This window comes from Balaenoptera borealis (assembly GCF_965194805.1).
Source record: "Balaenoptera borealis genome assembly, chromosome: 1".
Taxonomy (NCBI): domain Eukaryota; kingdom Metazoa; phylum Chordata; class Mammalia; order Artiodactyla; family Balaenopteridae; genus Balaenoptera; species Balaenoptera borealis.
In genome coordinates this window covers 175,222,133-175,244,000 of record NC_138860.1, presented here as the reverse complement: position 1 = coordinate 175,244,000, position 21,868 = coordinate 175,222,133, and the positions used below count along the sequence as shown (strand labels likewise).

Sequence of the window (21,868 nt, the reverse complement as noted above, 5' to 3'; positions counted from 1 at the left end):
GCATTTCTTACCATGGGTCACAGTCAAAAAGTTTGAAAGCCACTGTTCTATATGACTATTCTTCAGGTATTTGAAGGCAGCTGTCATAACCCACAACCTAAAGACTAATCCTCTTCTCCACAAGGGACCTCTTCAGCTTCTGCAATACCCTTGTAACATGGGGATTCCTCCTTTCATTATACTGGGTACCATCCTCTGGGCGTCACCAGATTCATCTGGGCCTCTCCTCAAATTGCCTTTGGGATGACTTCCTTGACCACTCTCTCTTCGGAAGCACCACCCATCTCTCTCTAGCCCCTGACCCTGTCTTATTTTTCTCAAAGCACTTTTCACTACCCAACATCATATTTTATATGTAATATATAAAATATTTTTTTATGATCTTCATCAATAGGATGTTCATCACTGAATCCCCAGTCTGTTTCCTGGCACATAGCAGTTGCTCAATAAATATTTGTGGACTGAATGAATGGATGAATACTAGGAGTAGACACATTTTATCCATAATGTAGATGTACTCATAATATTAAATACAACTCTTTCCATTAGGAGCTACATTCTAGAAAGATTTAACTCACAAAACTACAACTGTAGGCATGTTTTCATTCTATCATCTCTATGTTTTAAAAAACCCTTATTACTTATCTTATTGTATTATCACATATTTCATATATTTATGCATGTATTTTACTGTATAAGTATATCAATATATACTACCTCATGTATACTGTTACCTTTATGTGGAATTTTATGGGACTACCATGAGTAGTTTTGACTATATGAGATTTTTATTGATTCAGTTACAATGCTATGGTGCATCTTGGAAGTATTTTACATTTTTCAAAGCACTCTTGGGTAAATAATCTATTTGATATTTTTCTGAAGCCGAGAAAGTGTGTCAGAGAGCTGGAATAAACTTCCGCCGCCGGCTAGTGACCTCTAGATTCCAATTACAGCTTTTCGTTTCACAGATGGGTAAACCGAAGCCCCGAGCAGGGAAGGAGATGGAGTGGATCTGGGATTAGAATTTAGCTCTTTGTGGCCCACCTGCTGCCAGACGCCCCCAAACGTTTGTACACTCGCCGGGGCTGAGGCAGGGGAGTCAGATGCCCACGCCCCTCACCGGAGCTCTGTGGGGAAGGCATGCCCTGGTTATTATCACCACTTTTCAGGTGGGGACTCTGAGGGCACACCTCCAGGGAGGGGAACCTCCAACAGTGGCTTCTTCCGGCCCTCACGGCACCACCTAGCTCGGCAGCGGAATTCCGCACGCACCAGGCAGGCGGCGGTCTCAGTGGGCATCCCATGCGGTGCGCCGGGTCCTCCTCCCCCCGACCCTGGCATCCGTCCCCCAAAAGGGACATCTTCCTACCTTGTCGGGTCCCCCAGGGCTGAACCTGGCCTGTCAACCTCCTTGTCGCTATGGCAACCACAGGCCTAAACATTCTAACTTCCACCTTCTGCCCGCCTCCTGATGAACTCGAGCCAATGGTGTCCTCCGTTTCTTTAGCGTGAAAAGTTGTTGGCCAATGATCAGAGGCATTTCAAAAACCGCTGGGAAGCTGCCAGAATTTTAGGGTTCAGGTTAACTACGTCAGGATGGGTGGGGAACCTTAATAGGGCTTATCTAGGCAACCCCCCAAAATCTTGTGATAGACCCAGAGCCTTAGACTTCTGCTCACCCAGAAATCCTACTTCAAGGAATAAATCTAAAAGAACTAACATTCATCGAAGCCCTGTTTATAAGAGCCAAAGAAAACAGAGTGAAACGGGCAGCATACGAGGGCAGCCATGTAGTGTTCCAGGAGCCCCTCTTTACACACTTCAGAGCAATCGCAGTGATCTTGTCATTCTCCCTCTTAGAACACTCCAAGGGCTCCCCTTTAAACTTAGGATGAAATCCAAACATCTTCATATAAGCTGTCCCTTGCCCGTCCCGCTCCTCCTTCCCACGCGCCAGAAAAATCTCGCACCAGCCACGCTGTCCTTTGGGCAGTTCCTACAATATGTCAACCTCGTCCTGCTCTCGGGTGTTCCCTCTGAGTTCGCTTGGTGTCAGGGTCTGAACCACAACTGCCTCTTTCTCATCATCGAGGTCTCTGTCCAAATGTCATGTCTTCACCTGTAAAATGGGCATGAGCCCAATGTCTCACTCAGGGGGTTGCTGAGAGGATCTGAAATGAAATGCATGTGAGTGAAAAAGCAGAAGCTCCATGCACGTATTAATTATTTTTTAAATACAACTCATTTTTTAAAAATTTAATTTTTAAATTGAAATATAGTTGCTGTACAATATTATATGTTACAGGTGTACAGTATAGTGATTCACAATTTTTTAAGGTTATACTCCATTTACAGTTATTATAAAATATTGGCTATATTCCCTGTATTGTACAATATATCCTCGAGGCAATTATAATTATTACCCTTGTACATTACGGAAGCATTCAAGTGCTGGGCTTACTGGTGGACCTTAATTATTGCTGAGCTGTGGACGTACCGGGAGGGTTGGTATATTGTGCTGCCAACAGGTGTTCCGGGAGGACAGGCAAGGAGAGATTTTTATGGCCCCGCGGCTTTGGGAGGAACCGGGCCTAGAAAGATGTGTAGGATTTGAATACCTGGTGAGAGCGTGGGGTGGGGGAACAGCAGGAGCAAAGCCCGGGAGGGGGCTCTGAGGATAAGGAGGCAGGACACCTGGCAGGCTGCCCACCTGTAGGGCAGGTGGAGTGAGCAAGTCACCGGAGCTTTCCAGACACAGCCCGACGAGGGAGCGGAGTTTTGTTACAACGTCCTTCCTGTGGCCGCTAGAGGGGACCCTCTCCAGGCGAGCGCAAAGCTCCTGCGGGGCGCCGCCTCCTCAAGGCTCTCCCCCTACGCTTCAAGCAAGCTTCTCGGCGGAGCCAATGCCGGAGGTCTGTCCCGCCCACCCCTCCTCGCAGCCACTCGCCTGCGCCAAATGCCCGCCAGCTTTTGACTGGCAGGCGGCCTGGCAAATCAAATCGCGGCCTTTGAAAGGAAAACACTGCAGCACTGGGGCACCTCTGGGTTGGGGAAGGAATCTAGGAGGCTGTGCCTCCGGGTTGCGCGAAGAGTCTAAGTCATTGCTCAGAAACCTCTGATAGGTGGGCCTTAGCGGAAACGCCGCCGGTGAGTAGTGATTAAGACTAAGGGCGGGGGAAGGGGGACTTGAATTCACCCTTCATTTCAGGAAAAGCGAATGCATTTGTGATCATCTACCGTAAATATCTTCCTTCTTGTCATTGTGGGTCTCATTGCCTCAGAATGCTTTTTCCATTTTCGCATCGAGGAGAGGGGCATGGATTTGCCTTAGTAAAGGTGATGCCAGGCGTTACCAAATCAGGAAGTGAAATAGAGTAACTTCGCCTGAATTGTTCCTATACACGCCGGCTTGGGCGATAGCAGATGGTGGAGTTAGCAGGTGGATGAGAGAAGGCCTTCTTGATCCATGCTGGCCTCTGGAAGTTGCTTCCAGCGCATTGGGTGGGGACTTTAGCGTGTAAGCCTTTAGTGAGACAAAGCCCAGGAAAGGGAAAGCGCTTGGCCTGCAACTGGCACTCAGCAACCGGAAGCTGAATTGGCAGGTGATGGGAAAGGGCGTGTTTGCGTTGTTTGTTCAGGCAGAGCCAAATTCTATCAGTAGGGTCTAGGGTCTAATACAGACCCTACTCTTAGCAGCCACGAGCTGCGTTTCTCTAGGCTGGGAAACCGTACTCTGTGGGTCAGTGAAGTAATTCATTGAGATAAGGGCTGGGGGATGGAGTGGAAGCCATCACCTAGTGAATTATCTTTCCTTTTTTGAGTCAGCGACCCTGTGCTCACTGGTGGCTGTGAGGGCCTCAAAATTAAGGGGTGACTGGCAGCACAGAGTTGGCTCCTTGTCTCTAGGGCATATGTTAGTCCTGGAAAAGTGCTTTGAAGTCAGGAAAAGAGAGTCGCTGGGCAAAGAATGTGTGCCTTATAAGGAAGGGCAACTTGCAGAGAGTTCCTCCAAGGCTTTTAGTCCCAACGGCTACACAGCTGAGGGAGAGTTTTCTGTCTTTGCAGGCCATGATGCCTCAGAGGCCTGGGGTTCCTGAGGCAGAGAGGGAAGCTGCTTTTTCAAAGCGAATTAAATGAGAGTAACCACAGCCGCCACAAAGGAGGGCAAAAAAGAAACCCACCTGGAGGAACCAGCTGATCCAGAGGAGGTTAGTTAGGGGCCTGGATTCCCATCAGCCCCTTGGCACATCCCTGTGGTCTCTCTGACGTGTTGTGGGCGGGGCTGGCTATACGGGCTGTATCTCTGGAGTCGTGGTTGGTTAGGCCTGAGTAAGCCGTTCTCTTCTTGCCCGTGAAGCAGCCACGGTGCACCAGGTGCTTCACAGGCCTGTCTATAGCCAGTCAGCAGGTATGTATGGAGGTCACCGTGCCAGGCTCTGGGCTAGATCTCGGCAGGGAGCAACGGAGCAGGGGATTCAGCAAACTGCTTCCCAGAATTTGTGCTCCAGTGCCCCTTCACCTCCAGGCTGAAAGACTCTAAGAGGATCTCAGAGATCAAGGGAGCCCTGGGCCACCCTTCCTTCCTAAGGCATAAAAGTATAGTGAAGAATAATTACGCTTTTCACAAGATTACAAACAAATATTCATAGGGCTTTATAGTCAGGGAGGTCTGGTTATGGGATGTGAGTTACAAAGTTGTCTGATGAGTGTACTTCAGGTATATATATACTGAACATATAACCTCATCTAGAGGCAGCAGCAATCATTTAACTTTGAGGCCCTTTGACAAAGTGAGACCTGGGCTACATTGTCTAAGTGCTGCCCCTGTGCTAAGCCCTGCATCTGATGTCTCCTAGATACTGGACTCAGTGTTAGTCCTATAACATAAGACTGTGCTGTTCACACCAGGAACCAGAATTCCAGGGCCTAGGGCTAGATAACAGAAGGAACTGGAAGCTACAGGAAAGATAGGAGGCAGCTTTCTGACACCTTGAGGCACAGCAGAGACTTTGTTTGGCACGCAGTAAGCCCTCAAATATCCCGTTGCTTGAGAGAAAGAAAGGTGTATTCATAGGCAAATTAAATAATTAGACCAGTAATAATAAAATTTATACTAATAATAACTGACATTCATTGACCATTCACTGTGCACACATTTTATATGCATTATTTCACCAAATTCTCATAACAACACATGGGCACGGAATATCCATATTTCACAGCAGAGGAAACTGGCTGAAAAGTTAAATGACTTGGCCAAGGTAAAACAGGTAGCACATGGCGGATCAAAAGTAATTTTAAATATTTTTATATTAAAATAAACATAGACTTTGCAGTAGAATCCAAATTTGTATTTTTTTTTTTTTTTTTTTTTTTAAATATAAGAAGACCTCAAAGAAACCCTTAGCACTTGCAGAAGGTATTTTGGCCATGCTTCCCATAACACTAAGGGCGTACTTCCTCTTTCTCTATTTGGTAGAAAAGCTTGAGATGCCCTGAAAATATCAGTCCAATGAAGTTAATGGGAATTACCGTCATTGCTGGTTTTACTTGAGGCCACATTTTACCCCTGTTCTACAGATGAGGCAACTGAGACTCCCAGAGGCAAAATGATCTGGTCACTTAGGTCTTCCCCCTCCTGGTCCAATGTTGTATCACCTGTGCTAGGCTGACCCTCAGGAGCAGGACAATTCTTCCATCTTCCATGGAGATAACTTTTCTTCTCATTTTTTCTTTCCTGCATCAGAATGTAGATGGTTCCTTTTTTATGGCAGTGGGATTTTTTTCTTTTTTTGGAGTCCTGGAGAAGTAGATGTAGGTAGTGTTCTACTTCTTATGTAGGGGAGCCTATAGAAAAGTAGCATTTAAATTAGGATATGATGGAAGGAAGGAAGCAAAGGAGGCGAGGGAAGGGGTTTTTAAAGGGCCGGGAAAAGGCTTTGAGGTAGGTGAGCCATATCTTTATTTGAGATGATAATGTTTCGGTGTTTCATTGTACATGCATTTTTTTTAAAATTTTATTTATTTATTAATTATTATTATTATTAATTTTTGGCTGTGTTGGGTCTTCGTTTCTGCGCAAGGGCTTCCTCTAGTTGCAGCAAGTGGGGGCCACTCTTCATCGCGGTGCACGGGCCTCTCACTATCGTGGCCTCTCTTGTTGCGGAGCACAGGCTCCAGATGCGCAGGCTCAGCAGTTGTGGCTCACGGGCCCAGCCGCTCCGTGGCATGTGGGATCCTCCCACACCAGGGCTCGAACCCGTGTCCCCTGCATTGGCAGGCGGACTCTCAACCACTACACCACCAGGGAAGCCCTGTACATGCATTTTTAATGTTCTTCCCCACCCTCTAGAGCACCGCGAGAATCAGGAAACGCATCCCTGCCTGTCTGCCTGGGAAGAGACCTAGAAACTGGCACGTCTTTGTGGGAAGATGAGGAAAAGGCTGTAAATCGGCCAAAAGAGCCTTGAAGTACTCTTTCCACATGGGAAAGTGATGGCTGGTGGAAGGAGGCGAACCCCACAAGGAAAGATGGCTTAGCAGCAGCTGCAGCTACTGAACCAGGCCCGGTGGGATGTGCCCTTAGACCACCATGGACGGAGCCCACAGAGCAGCCCTGCAGCTGCAGCAGCTCCCGCCCGCGAGCAGTGCTGACCCTGTGAGTGAGGCTTCCTTCTCCTACAAGGCAAGAGCTTTTATTTTTTTGGTTTGGGAATTTTATATTTTTCTAACAAGAAAGTAACACGGTGCAGCATTGGCTAACAGATAGGTCCAGGGTCCGCGTGCCTATCGCTGGCAGAAACAGGCAGACCCTCCACGCGTACAAGAGAATGTGTAATCAAAAGAAATGTTCATTAAAATACATAAAAATAGGAAGGGAGAGAAATATTTTAAAAGGAATTCATTCCCACTTAGAAGACTTGATTTTTTAAAAAAAATCACCTGCTCCATTACTCGGAGACAACCTTTGTTCATATTTCTGTATATTTCCTTCCTGTCTTTTTCTGGTATTACAGATTGGGGATCAGATTGTACAGAGAGTTTTGTTTCTTGGTTGTTTCCCTTAACCTTGTTTGTGGACTATTTCCCCACGTCATTGAGTAGTGATTGAAAGCATGCTTTCTGAATGATTGCGCAGTAATCTGTTGAGCTGCTGTATCAAAATTTGCTGGAAAGACCTCCTATTGTTGGATGTTTAGGTTGTTTCTAATCTGGGATGACTGTAAATGCTGCAGTGAACATCCCAGAGAGCATGCCCCTTTGCTATCTCTAAGAATTGGATAGCCCTGGAAGAGGCAGTCTCTCCCCAACAAGCGAGGTCACAAATGCCAGTGCATCAAGAATACAGAAAATAAGAAAATATAGTTAATATAATTGCCCTTTTGGTGAATGGATGCCAAATAGACAAACACAGAATTTCAGAAAACACAGAACACTCTCCCTGATGAGGTTTCTAATAAGTTTCCATTTTAATCACAAATTTTATTCAGTTACTTATTACAGAAATATCTTCATGCCAGAGCAAAGGTAAATAAGTCATAGTGACTCTATCAAAGAGCTTAAGAATTGAGGTGGCAGATAGGCATGTGAACAAAGGGTGATGAGCTGACCGAAGTACCAGAGGGGATAAAGGCAAGAAGGCTAGGCTTCAAATCCCTACCTGTTCCTAAGTGATTAGACGTAGGGCTTAGGTAACCCTCAGAGCTTCTCTTACAGGTAGGATGGTGGTAGCAACACCTCCCTCCATCCCTCATCCCTCCTCGGCTGCATGGATCAATGAGAAAGCACGTAGCCCAGCGCTAGGCATGCAGGAGGGGCTTGACTCACCGCTTGACTCAGAAATGTCTCGTGGTTACAAACAGGAACAGATGAAGGTGCACAGAGCAGAGGAAGGAGTAGTTAATTCTGCCTGGGGGAAGGGGAAGGGGTTTCTAAGGGGAAGCTGTCTCTTTCCTCCTTGATTTTAAGGCTATTTTGGTTGCAAGGAATAAAAATCCATTTCAGAGACGCTGAAGGGAAAGGTAAAATTATTATAAGGCTACAGGGTAGCTCATGGAACCCAGGGGCAAGAAGGGCCGTGGGGCTTGAAAGGTGGTAGAACTCTTAATCACACGTTCAAAAGAGGGAGGATCTGATTGGCCCAGCTTGGGTCAGGTGTCTACCTTCGTCCAATCAGTAGTGGCTAGGGGTGGGGTCCTCCAGCAAACATGGTGTCTCCACACTGTGGGCTTGTGGCTGATGCACTGTGGGCATCTCCTACCTTTGGGGGAAACATTAAGAGGCCCCAAGTCCACGCTGATCGGGGGATGGCGTTAGAAACAAGCAGTTTGCCCTGAGTTACAGCGCCGTCCTCACCCTACCCAGCAGGGAATGGATTCTGGTTGTTGGGGGAGGGTGGTCTGTGAGACCAACAGGCTGAGCTGCCCGAGGGGCGGCATTTCTGCGGGTCTCTGACACTGGAGGCTCTGCTTCAGCCTGCAAGAGTCGGGCCTCACTTTCTTCTATTTAGCAAACAGGTCTTTCAACTGAGCACCTGCCATATACGTGCCTATGCTGGGTGGGGCGGGAGCTATGTAGGTAATTGAGATATCTCCTCCCTGAAGGAGTCTAGAAGGGTGGGGGGGAAGCCATTTCCACAAGTATCTATTCTTCAGGACAGAATTTGGCACAAAAAGAGAGATTCAGCAGGGTGTTAAGAGCATGGCCTTTGGAATCAGGGATACCTGGCTTCCAGTCCCAGCTCTATCACTTTGTAACATTATAACTTGGGGAAAATCATGTAATTCCTCTGCACATCAGCATTAAGTTCATCCTATAGGGTGGTTATGAGGATGACCTGAATTTACAGAAAAGGGAACTGAAGCTGCCTGCACCATCCCCTGTTTTCTGCCTGTGGTAATCCTACCCACCCTTCCAGCTCCAGCTCAAATATCACCTTTTCCATGAAGCCTTTGTCAGTCTTCCTGGCAGGAAAATATAGGTCCTTTATCCACACTTTTATAGCCAATTCACAATTACTATGGTAATCATCATCATAGTAATAGCAACTAACATTTGTTGTGTTCACTGTAACAGGGACTGTGTTAATCCTCACAAAAGTCCCATAAGGTAAGTACTATTATATCCCCATTTTACAAATGAGGAAACTGGCACAGAGATGTTAATTAACTTGCCCAACACTACACAGTCAATAGGTCATAAAACTGGAATTTGAAACAAGCCTGTGCTCTGCCAAAGCCCTTGGTTTTATCCACCACTTCCTCTTGCCTACATTGTGCCGGGCACTCTGCAAGGCCCCTTCTCTCCCTGGTACTGGCTATTAAGTGTCGAAATAGCAGTCGTGGATAAGGTAATGCCTTACCTGCTGGAGAAGGTAAACATCAGGGAGCTGGCCTGAAGCCAGGTCACAGGTGTAGCAGAGCCCGTTAGCCAGCCTGCTGCATCCCTTGCATTTGAATATGAGTAACCCTCAGAGCAAGCCAGAATGCAGTTTATACTTAACTGTTAGCATTTTAAGCCCAAGGGACTATGAGAGTTCAGTTTAAATAGCAAGTGATGACACTGTCTTTTCTTGTCACTGCAGTATGTAAGTAGATGCTGTTGTTGGCAGATGTAAAGCAGGCGCTGGAACAGGAGATCTGAGCTGAGGTTTCACTTGGATACCAATATCCAAGGTTTCCTGCCTCTGCGACCTTTGGCTGCTTTTCTGCAAACAGTTTCTTTTCTTTCAGAGTTGTAGCTGGTGAAAGATCAATTCTTGGATCAGAGAATATCAGAGCCAGAAGGGTCCTTAGAGCTGTTGCTAATGCTAATGATGATGATAAAAATGAAAATTGTAAAAATAATAATGGTAGCAGCTAGAATTGTTTTAATATTTATCACATGAGGGTTTACAGTCAGCTTCATTTTTCAGAGGGGAAGCTGAGGCTTCAGAGTGATTGCCCTGAAGTCACACAGCAGTAAGTGGCAGAGGCAGGACCCCAGCCCAGGTCTGCTGGTCTTCAAAATCTGTATTGGTAAGCTGAAGCAGAGAGGGAAGTGACTTTGGGTCTGCTGCCCCCTTCCCTTGATGGCTGGGTCTGTTGGAGCCATGGCTTGAACCTGCCCCTCAGTGGGAGCACCGGTGTTTCAATCTGCACCTTTTTGTAAGGCACAGAGTCATTGATCCCAAGATCGAATCCCTGTCCTGGGTTAGCCGTCCGCATGTACTTATGAGCACTTAACACTCTGAATAACTTTGGTGAAAACCCCCGGGTGGTTTCTCAGCCAAAAGCAGAGCATGCTGGGTCGAGAAGTCTCCCAGCAGTGTCCAGAGCTGGAGGCTCCCGTTGCTGTCCTCCTCCCTCCCTGCCAGTAGACCTGGACACCACCATTTCACAGTTTCCAGTGCTGAGGTTTGGAGGAGGAACTTAATGTCAGGAGCCCTGCTGGTTGTCGCCTCAACTCTGAATTGCCCTCCACCAGGCACTTGAGGGCGGCTGGTAGGTGTGTGTTCAAATTGTGTAACCCCTGGGCTGCTGGTAGCTTCCTTGCTTGACTTTAGATGCTCATAAAATTGAACCAAAAAAAAAAAAAAAAAATTGAACCAGTCACCACTTTACAAGGGTTTGGGGCATAATTAGCGTTGACGAAGCCCTTTGAAACCCTTGGATGCAAGGGCGTGAAGTTATATTGCACTGTTACTAACTGTGTCTGTAGCCAGTCGTTATGAGTGGAGATTAATATGCTTGAGGTAATGGCTTTTAAAAGAAACCTCAGCTTCCTGTGTCATTAGTGAGAATGTAGCCCTTACAAGGTGGGGATCTTTTTTTCTTTATTTTGCCACCTTTGAAGGACACCCCAGAGAATACAGTGGGAGACAGATTCTCATCAGGAAACTGGAAGTCAGACCTCTAGCTAGCTTTAAGTTCTCCCATTCTCACCTTGGACAGGTTATTTAACTACTCTGAGTCTTCCTTCGTTCATCTCTAAACTCCTTCCAACTTGTGTGCTAAATATAGGACTCATAGTAGTACCCACTTCATAGGGTTATTTGTGGCTCAGAGGTGATGCGTAGAAAGGGCTTAGTGCCATGCCTGACATATATATATAATACCTGTGATATAATATATAAATGCTCCATAAATATTATTACAGTAACCTTTTAACCTTGTTTTTGATGCTTAGACTGGTTTATCCCTGTGAGCTTCACGATTTCATTTCCTGGTTTCACCCCTCCACGGCCTCCTCCCTGAAACAGCATTGACTTGTCTGTGTGGCCACAGCTGCTTGTTTCCCGTCTTCATCTCTTTACTTCCCCTTGGCGAGTTGTTAGCAACACTGTCGACCTAAATAGACTTAGGAGGCAGTAATCAAGCAAAAAGAGTTCACTTGGGGCTTCCCTGGTGGCGCAGTGGTTGGGGGTCTGCCTGCCGGTGCAGGGGACACGGGTTCGAGCCCTGGTCTGGGAGGATCCCACATGCCGCGGAGCAACTGGGCCCGTGAGCCACAACTACTGAGCCTGCGCGTCTGGAGCCCGTGCTCCGCAACGGGAGAGGCCGCAATAGTGAGAGGCCCGCGCACCGCGATGAAGAGTGGCCCCCACTTGCCGCAACTAGAGAAAGCCCTGGCACAGAAACGAAGACCCAACACAGCCATAAATAAATAAAAAAATAAAAACCCAAAGTTTAAAAAAAAACAAAAAAGAACAAAGATGAAGGATTTTCACTACCAGATTTCAAGATTTACTATAAAAAAAAGAGTTCATTTGGGATCCAAGAATTACAGTTCACGGCACACAGATTCAGGTGTCAAGTCGAGGGCTTTTAAGGGTGAAGAAGGGAAGTTTGCATCACAAGGGATTTTCATTGGAGTCGGAGGGAGAAGCTAGTCTTGGCTAAGCGTGACTGAGCGCTCAGGCCATCACTGGGGGGGTGGAGGGGGGCAGTTTGGTACTGTGACAAGCCGCAAGCATTCTTGCAGAGTCCTTGGAGTATTCATGGTTTGGCCTGGTTCAGAAGTTCATGGCTCCAGCCGGTAAGGACATATACAAGGTCCACCTCCTTAATGGCCTCCCAGCCCCATTTCATTTTTTTTTTTTAAATAAATTTATTTATTTATTTATTTTTGGCTGCATTGGGTCTTCATTGCTGCGCACGGGCTTTCTCTAGTTGCGGCGAGCGGGGGCTACTCTTCGTTGCAGTCCGCGAGCTTCTCACTGCAGTGGCTTCTCTTGTTGCGGAGCGTGGACTCTAGGCGTACGGGCTTCAGTAGTTGTGGCATGCAGGCTCAGTAGCTGTGGCATGTGAGCTTTTGTAGTTGTGGCTCGCGGGCTCTAGAGTGCAGGCTCAGTAGTTGTGGCGCTCGGCCTTAGTTGCTCTGTGGCATGTGGGATCTTCCCGGACCAGGGCTCGAACCCGTGTCCCCTGCATTGTCAGGTGGATTCTTAACCACTGTGCCACCACGGAAGCCCCCCAGCCCCATTTTAAAATCCTGACTTAAATGACTCCATTTTATGTCACATTTCACAGCACATTCTCCAGCAGCCTTGTGGATTCAGTCTCATCAGAGGACAGCTTGGTATCTCTGGGTAATAATAATGTAGTGGCTATCAGTTATAGGTCGAACCATAAGAAACTACCACTTCTGTAGGTCAAAACTGGTTGGATATTGGCAATTTCTATGGTTCACCCTAATTCTTAGTTACTGAGTTAAGTGTTTCTTCCAAATGATCTCAAGAAGTTCATGCACCAGCTCTGACAGAGGGGCATCGTCGTCCCAGCTAGCAGAAGAGAGCGGAACCGAGGCTTAGTGAAGCAGACCTCAGCAGCCTGCCTACCCTGAACCTGCAGCTGTCCTCTGAACAGCCCCCGCTCAGGTCTCCGTTTCTACACAGTTCCTGGGGCCTGTTTCCAGCTCTCCCCTGTCTCCCACTAAGGCGTTAAAGCAGCTTTGAAGTGTTTTTGGAGCAGCAGCCAGAGTCTTTTTGTCTCCTACCTGCCGAAGGCAGTTCCTGCAAAATCACTGCCACTTAACGCTTTGTAACAATTTACTCATTAGCGTAGGTAAACTGAGTTATTAGGCAGAGTGCCTGCCTGGCCCCAAGTTCTTTGCCTCCCATGAGGTTGAGGTCCTTGCTTTCAATCCTTAGGAGACACATGTAGTGAAGGGCTTCCTTTGAGGTCCTCAAACTTGCCCCTCTAAGGAAACACTGTGTATTTCCTCACACTTTCTTTTCATTGACATCTAAAACTTAAAACTTTTGATTACAAGTTTAACTATTCACAAAGTATGTGATTCCTGACACATTTAAATTCTTTTTTTTTTAACTCTTACACATACTTAACTAAAGCCCCCAGAATATAAAGACCCCTTGATCCCTACCATCAGACTTCTGAAAAGACTCTTCTTTAACAGTTGGAAAGTTTACATCATTCCTTTTCCTTCTTGAATTTATATTTCCCTTCCATTTCCCCACAGAATTTTATCCCCAAATTGTGTCAGCTTAAAGAAAAACACACAGCCTAAGAGTTGTGACTTAAGTTTATTTCAGAGACCTTACTGAGAACTATACCCTGGGAGACAGACGCTCAGTAGCTCTGAGGAAGCTGTTCTGAAGAGGTTGAGGGGGAAACCAGTTTATACGTATGGGATTTTTGGCTAGGAAATACATGCGGTAAAGTGTACATCTTGGTAAAAGATTACTGCTAGTCACAGAGAAAAGATATCTCAAGTTAATGATTTAGTGCTTTTTTTTTCATGTGGGAAGATGCAAGAATCTGGGATCATTAAAATTCTTCCTGAGATGTGCATCTAACTATCTAAGGGGCCTGCTTATCCAAGCACAGAGCATCCTGTCATTGTCTTAATTTCCATTCAGAGCGTACTGTTGGTCATCGACTGCAACAAATTACAGCTTAATCCTTGCAGAATTAGGTGGCGAGCAAAAACACTCTTGTTCTTCTTTGTTTATATGTGTCTGTCTTTCAACACTTAAAATTTTTACGGACACCTATCATACTTCTCTACAAGAAAGAATGTAGAGTATGTAACCAAATTTCTTTTTTAAAATTTCCTTTGATATAAGGTTCATAGGTATTGATTCAATACAGAATTTTTTATACAATTGAATAAAAGCAATTGGTTAATGCAGTATAAATTCTTATCATTATTATTGAACAAAAATAACTTTGTATTAGAAAAATGTATCTGAAAAGATTTGGACTTGATTTTCAATGTTCAAGGTAAATATTATTAATTGGTAGAATGAGATAGAGTTTAGCATCAATCCTGTTGCAAGCTTTGGTTTTTATGGCTAGAAGTGCTGAGCCTCTTCATGTACCCCGAATGGAAGAAGTATTGTTACAGCAGTATCACTGAATTCTTTCAACTCCTTCCAAGTTATGTGCTAAAAATCATGTGGTGATAAACTAGTTTTATTGACCTGTCAGCTAACAATATGATTAGGACCTCATTCATTTTTGTTCAAAGCAACGTACTAGACACACTTCATTTAGAACAGGATTTGTTTTTGCTTTTACAGTTTCCGTGAAGTTTACCAAAAAAGCATGATCAATTATGCCGGTCACTTTTTTCACTTAAAGGCACATTGGGTTAACCTCATATATCCAGAAAGGATTGGGGAAATTGAAATATTATTAATTTTACTACACCTTTGCCCTTACTGTATTGTAATACATATATGTGTACATATATTTTAACTCTAGAATATAATGCAAATATTTACTATAAATATTTGTACATGTATTTATCCCTTGCTTGAATATATTTTTGTCAAAACTTAGAACTGTAGGTGTAACGTAATTAACAAAGCTAGTCTTTATTGTACAAACGTCAGTTAAATCAGACTCTCTGATTTCAGAATATCTTAACAAGGGCCAAGTTATCCCATTCTGATATCTGTCATGGCTTACAGGAATACGTATGAGAGAGGGAGAGAAAACAATTCCTAGAATGGGCATTTATCACTAAAGAAATCTCCCAGGAAACAAAATTTCAAAATTCCCCTTGGTTTCTTAGTGGTTTTACAACCAATGTACCAGAGTAAGATTCCACATGAGTGAAGGACAAGCCTTTCTTTGATAAAGTGGGAGGAAGCTACAGAGAAAAGTAAGAAAGGGGAACTATAGGAAGCTAGCAAAGGGCACAGATGGAAATGAGGATATGGTGATTGAATCCCTTAAAACTGTCAGTATCAGCAAAACCTTTGTAGAAGAGAGTCTCTGGGCCCCCCAATCTGAAGGATATGGCCTTCTAGACCTTGCTACCCTGATTTCTCTTTTAGAGACAGTCCTAATGACATCACTCAGAGCCTCCCTATCATCTCCAAGCCCAAATCCAAACCCTTTGAAGTAGAGAAGCCCCCTCCCAATCTGACCAGCCCACCCCTAAGCCTTATCCCTCTACACTCAGGTTTCTTCTGTCTTCCGTGGACCCTTGCCCCAGCTATATAGAAGCCCTCATTGGTCCTCAGGCTCTCACACACACATCCCCTTTTACCTCTCAGTGCCTTTGAGCCCATTTCCCTCTGGGTTTTGTCCCTCCACATCACCTTCTTTCCATTCCTCAAAGGCACCATGCTCATTCCCACCATGGGGGCTTCCCATGGGATGTAGAATGGCTTTCTCCTCCCCACCCCCATCACTCTACGTCTTCAGATCTCTCTCTGAAACCATTCTTCAGAGATGCTTCCCTGACTTCCCTTAATCCTGGGTCTCTCACACACTAGATCAGACCTCTGTGCTTCTCCTAGGTAGCTCTAACTGAAGTGTGCTTAAAAATAATCAGGTGTTTAATATATACTACATGAGGACCGGGACAGCGCATGGCACGTTGACAGTCAGTGCATGGCACACACTAGGCACTGAATAAGTGAATAAGTGTCTGGAATGCTATTCTTCCCTCCTCTGTAAAGTGTCTGTATTCTGCACTAGCCTAGGAACCTTTGAGTGAAGAACCAATTCCCCAGCCCTTGGTAATAGCTACTAATTATTGAATACCTATCCTGTGTCAGGCATTGTTCTAGAGCTTTAAATATTCCATAGCTTGACATAATAGTTAAGAGCATGGGCTCTAATGTCAGACTACCTGGGTTCCAGTCCTGCTTCATCCACTTACCAGCTACCTCATACCCTCTGTGCCTCAGTTTCCTCACTGTAAAATTAGATAATAAAACTACCTACCTTATAGGGTTGTTATGAGGATTAAATGAGTTAATATATATGAAGTACTTGGAATAATACTTGGCATGTAGTAAGTGCTCAATAAATACTGTTGTTTGTCATTATCGCTGTCATGATTATTTCTAATATATACAACAAACCCAGTCTGTCAGTTTCCAAAGGCTGAGCTCTCTCTAGTAGAAGAGCTGGCCAGCCACGTAAAAAGAACTCAGGCTGGGACTTCCCTGGTGCCGCAGTGGTTAAGAATCCACCTACCAATGCAGCCCTGGTCCGGGAAGATCCCACATGCAGCAGAGCAACTAAGCCCATGCGCCACAACCCTTGAGCCTGTGCTCTGGAGCCCGTGGGCCACAACTACTGAGCCCATGTGCTGCCACTACTGAAGCACACGCCCTCTAGGACCCGTGTGCCGCAACTACTGAGCCCACATGCTGCAACTACTGAAGCCTGCACGCCTAGAGCCCATGCTCTGCAACAAGAGAAGCCACCGCAATGAGAACCCCATTCACCGCAACGAAGAGTAGCCCTAGCTTCTCTTGTGGCTTCTCTTGTTGTGGAGCATGGGCTGTAGGCACGTGGGCTTCAGTAGTTGCAGCACTCAGGCTCAGTAGTTGCAGCACATGGGCCCTAGGGCGCGCAGGCTCAGTAGTTGTGGTACATGGGCTTGGTTGCCCCGTGGCATGTGGGGTCTTCCCAGACCAGGGATTGAACCCATGTCTTATGCAGGGAAACTGTGTCCCCTGCATAAGAATCCTGCAGGCAGATTCTTAACCACTGCGCCACCAGGGAAGTCTCAGGAGCAAAGTTTTGTTGTATACTACTGAAATTAAGATGGTAATTATAATCACTAGTATAACCACTAAGAAAATAACTCAAAAATATATAGTAAAAGAAATAACAAGGGAATTAAAATGGTACTCTAGAAAACATATCTATTTAACACAAAAGAAGGCAGTAATGGAGGAATTGAGGAATAAAAAGAGACATAAGACATACAGGGGAAAAAATAGCAAAATGGCAGAAGTTCTTCCTTATCAGTAATTATAGTAAATGTATATGGATTAAACTCTCTCCAATTAAAAGGCAGAGATTGGTAGAAATGATATTTTAAAAACATGACCCAAGTATATCCTGTCCACAAGAGACACACTTTAGATTTAAAGACACAAATAGGTTGACGGTAAAAAGATGGGAAAAGATATTCCATTCACAGTGGAATATTCCAAAAGACAGCTTGAGTGGCTATGCTAACATTGGACAAAATAGACTTTAAGACAAAAATTGTTATGAGAGACTAAGAAGGACATTATATAATGATAAAAGGGTCAATCCATCAAAAAGATATAGCAGTTGTAAAATATATGCACCTAACAGAGCCCCAAAATACATGAAGCAAAAATTGACAGAATTGAAGGAAGAAATAGTTCAACAGTAATAGTTGGACACTTTAATACCACATTTTCAATAATGGATAGAACAACTAGACAGCAGATCAGCAAGGAAATAGAAGACTTGAACACCACCATAAACCAATTAGACCTAACAGACATCTATAGAACACTCCACCCAACAGTAGTAAAATACACCTTCTTCTCAAATGCACATGGAGCAGTCTGTGGGATAGGCCATGTGTTAGGCTACAAAACAAATGTCAAATAATCATATAAGCATGTCTCTGATCACGGCGGGATGAAATGAGAAATCAATAACAGAAGGAAATTCACAGCAGCAAAGAGGGAAATTCACAAATATGTGAAAATTAACCCATGGTCAATGAAGAAATCACAAGGGAAATTAGAGACAAACTGATCCTAAAATTCTGTGGAGATGCCAGGGACTCCAACTAGCCAATACAATCTTGGGAAAAGAAAAACAAAGTTGGAGGACTCATGCTTCTTGAATTCAAAAATTATTACAAAACTACAGTAATCAAAACAATGTGGTACTGGCATAAGGACAGAGGTACAAATCAGTGGACTACAATATAGAGACCAGAAATAAACCCATACATCTGTGGTCAATTGATTGTTGACAAGGGTGCTAAGACCACTCAATAGGAAAAGAATATAAAGTCTTTTCAACAGATGATGCTCGGACAACTGGATATCTACATGTAAAAGGATGAAGTTGGACTCCTTCCTCATACCGTGTAAAAAAAATTAATTCAAAATGGAGCAAAGAGCTAAAACTATAAAACTCTTGGAAAGAAACATAGGTACAAATTTTTGTGACCTTGGATTAGACAACAATTTTTTAAAATGATGACACCAAAAACCATACAAGAAACAAAAGAAAAAAATAGATAAATTAAACTTAATCAAAATTAAAAACTTTTGTTCATCAAAGCACACTGTCAAGAAAGTAAACTATAACCCTCAAAATAGGAGAAAATATTTGCAAATCGTATATCTGACAAGGGTTTAGTATCCAGACATATAAAGAAATCTTACAACTCAATAATAAAAAGACAACTCAATTTAAAAATAGGCAAAGCATTGCACAACATTGAAAATGTACTAAATGCCACTGAATTGTATACTTTAATATGATTAATAGTCAACTTTATTATATGTGAATTTTTTAAAATAAGCCAAGGATTTGAATAAACAGTTCTCCAAAGAAGATAAACAAATGGCCAATATATACCTAAAAAGATGCTCAACATCATTAGTCATTAAGGAAATGCAAATCAAAACCACAATTAGATACCACTTCACACTCTTTAGAATGGCTATCATAATTTTTTTTTTTTTTAAGGAAAATAACAAGTGTTGGCAATGATGTGGAGAAATGAGAACCCTTGATTGGTGGGAATGTAATTTGGTGTAGCCACTATAGAAAACAGTTTGGCAGTTCCTCAAAAAGTTAAACGTAGAGTTACCATATGACTGAGCAATTCCACTCCTAGTGGAATGTACCCAAGAGAACTGAAAACATATGTTCATACAAAAAGATGTACACCAATGTTCATAGCAACATTCATGATAGACAAAAAGTGGAAATAATTTACATGTAACTGATGAACAGATAAACAAAATATGGTATATCCATATAATGGAATATTATTTGGCCATAATAAAGAATGAAGTACTGTTTCGTGCTATAACGTATGAACCTTAAGAACATTATGCTAAGTGAAAGAAGCCTGCCACAAAAGACCATATATTGTAGAGTTCCATTTATATGAAATCTCCAGAACAGGCAAATCCATGGTGACAGTGAATAGACTAGTGGTTGCCAGGAAATGAGGGGAGGGGAAACAGGGAATGAATGCTAGTGGGTTTGGGGTTTCTTTGAGGAATGACAGAAATGTTCTGGATTTAGATATCAGTATGGCACAACTTGATGAAATCTGGGCATTTTCAAGATTATGTGGCAACTCTGGCTGTTCGGTGGTTAGGACTTGCGCAGCCCAAAAAAAAAAGAAAAAAAAAAAAAGATTATGTGGCAACTCCGGAAATCAGATCCACACCCGGCCCCCTGTTTGTTGTTGCTGCTTGTTGTGGTTTCTTATTGTTTGCTTGTTTAGTGATTTTTCTCAACTTTTTTTGTGAAGTCTGTGTTTTCTGTTGTGTGTGGCCTATCCAAGTCTGTGTCTGTTAGCTTGGTGGTCAGTTTGTGTTTTGATAGTTTCCTTAAACGCCTAGAGCCAAAAAAAGGAAAAAAGGAAAAAAAAAACCTCTCCCAGTCTTTGCAGACTGGCTCTGTGCTGGGGCACTACTCCATCGTTTACCAGTCTATTTACAGCTCTGCCTTAACTTTTCCTTGCTGTTCTGCCCAGCCTGAAGGCCACCTGAGGTGAAGGCTTAGCATCTTCTCAAGTGTTTTTGGAGCACGCATCCAGCCCTGGGTATATGAATAGTCTTGATTCCCCAGGATACACCAGAGCTTTTAAAAGCCCTCTCTCTCTCCACCCCGCACCCCCATATCTTCTTTCCCAACCTCTTCCTGCTCAGGCTTTTCCTTCTGTGTATTGTTCATCCCAGTGCTGTCCCTTGCCTCAGGATGCTGCAGCCAATACTTGTGACTTTAAATTCTTTCAGCAAAAGCATCTCGGAAGCTGACCCCCCAGCCCTGGTACTGCTCCAAGTCAGGCAAAACAAAGGCAAGCCCTTGTGCTGTTCCTTCAGGGAGCTGCCAGACAGGTTGGAATCCACAACCTCAATTTTTTTTTAAATTTTAATTTTATATTGGAGTTTAGTTGATTAACAATGTTTTGTTAGTTTCAGGTGTACAGCAAAGTGATTCAGTTATACATATACAGGTACCTATTCTTCTTCAAATTCTTTTCCCATTTAGATTATTACAGAGTATTGAGCAGAGTTCCCTGTGCTATATAGTAGGTCCTTGTTGGTTATCTATTTTAAATCACAACCACAATTTTTAAAAAATAAGGTCCTTATTGCTCCCTGTGTCCTCATGACTGCCATAGGTCTGGAGTGTAAGGGATGGTTGGCAGGCAATTTAAAATGCCACATTGCTCTCTGACCATAAAGCAACTGCTTCTTTCTTCACCAAGCCTTCCCCTTCTTATTATAAGTTTTTAATTAGACTCCAGAGTTGTAGAAAAGTTGATTCAGACAGTGTCTGCCAGTTCATTCATTGTTTTACTGGAGGGATGGGTCCCTGGAGTTCTCTATTCCACCATTTTCAATGGCATCACTTATAACATTGTGAAGATACTAAAAAAAAAACACTGAATGGTACACTTTAAAAACGTCAAAATGCTGACTTTTATGATTTTTGAATTTGTCTCAATGAAAAAGGTAGTGACACATTAAATAAAGATATTCTGGTTTCATAGAATGGCCTTAAAGAGCATTTAGAGCCAGGCATTAAGATGGGAAGACATTAAAATACCTTAACTGAGCAAAAAAGGGGGGAGATGACCAAGCAGTAGAGTGATCCATACTCAAATCAGATGGACGATCAAAGCCACCCACTAATAAATGTCTGGAATAGAGTCACATCTTGAGTCCCAGCCAAAAATTGCTGGATCGTTAAGCAACGTTGGTCCACTAAGAAAGCACATCAGGGGGCTTCCCTGGTGGTGCAGTGGTTGAGAATCTGCCTGCTAATGCAGGGGACACGGGTTCAGGCCCTGGTCTGGGAGGATCCCACGTGCTGCGGAGCAACTAGGCCCGTGAGCCACAACTACTGAGCCTGCGCGTCTGGAGCCTGTGCTCCGCAACAAGAGAGGCCGCGATAGTGAGAGGTCCGCGCACCGCGATGAAGAGTGGCCCCCACTTGCCACAATTAGAGAAAGCCCTCGCACAGAAACGAAGACCCAACACAGCCATAAATAAATAAAAAAAATAAAAAGATGAGAACATTAGTATCCTCAGATTCCTATCCATCAAAAAAAAAAAAAAAAAAAGAAAGCACATCAGTTAACTATTGCTGGGTAACAAACCACCTGAAAACCTAAGTAGCTAAAAACAACAACCATTTTACTGCTCACAATTCTATGAGTCAGGAGTCTGGACAGGATCTAAAAGAATTGAAATCAAGATCTCGAAGAGATATTGGTACTCTGTTGTTAATTGCAGCACTATCGACAGTGGTCAAGAAGTGGAAACAACCTAGATGTCCATTGATAAGTGAAGAAAGAAAATGTGGTTTATACTACAATGGAATATTACCCAGCCTTAAAAAAGAAGGAAATCCTGGAACATGCCACCACA

General features: G+C 43.9%; 2 protein-coding genes across 17 annotated transcripts in view; one reads left to right on the top strand and one right to left on the bottom strand.

Annotated features, from left to right (window-relative positions):
* STPG1 (sperm tail PG-rich repeat containing 1) overlaps positions 1-2,916 on the bottom strand; it is a 55,084-nt gene extending 52,168 nt beyond the window's left edge. For all 4 annotated transcript variants that reach the window (XM_082342513.1, XM_082342511.1, XM_082342514.1 and 1 more), the window contains exon 1: positions 1,373-2,916. The gene's annotated coding sequence lies outside the window, so the exon portion shown is untranslated. The remainder of the gene's footprint in view (positions 1-1,372) is intronic.
* Positions 2,917-3,011: 95 nt separating this feature from the next.
* Positions 3,012-21,868, top strand: part of NIPAL3 (NIPA like domain containing 3) — a 49,484-nt gene continuing 30,627 nt past the window's right edge. For 4 of the 13 annotated variants that reach the window (XR_014231593.1, XR_014231594.1, XM_082342408.1 and 1 more), the window contains exons 1-3: positions 3,023-3,150; positions 4,069-4,211; positions 6,356-6,688. Coding sequence is in view for 11 of the 13 variants with exons in the window: in XM_082342408.1 (XP_082198534.1) it covers positions 6,596-6,688 (93 nt within the window). In the remaining 2 variants the exon portion in view is untranslated. The other 9 variants (XM_082342400.1, XM_082342406.1, XM_082342398.1 and 6 more) reach the window with 9 other exon arrangements.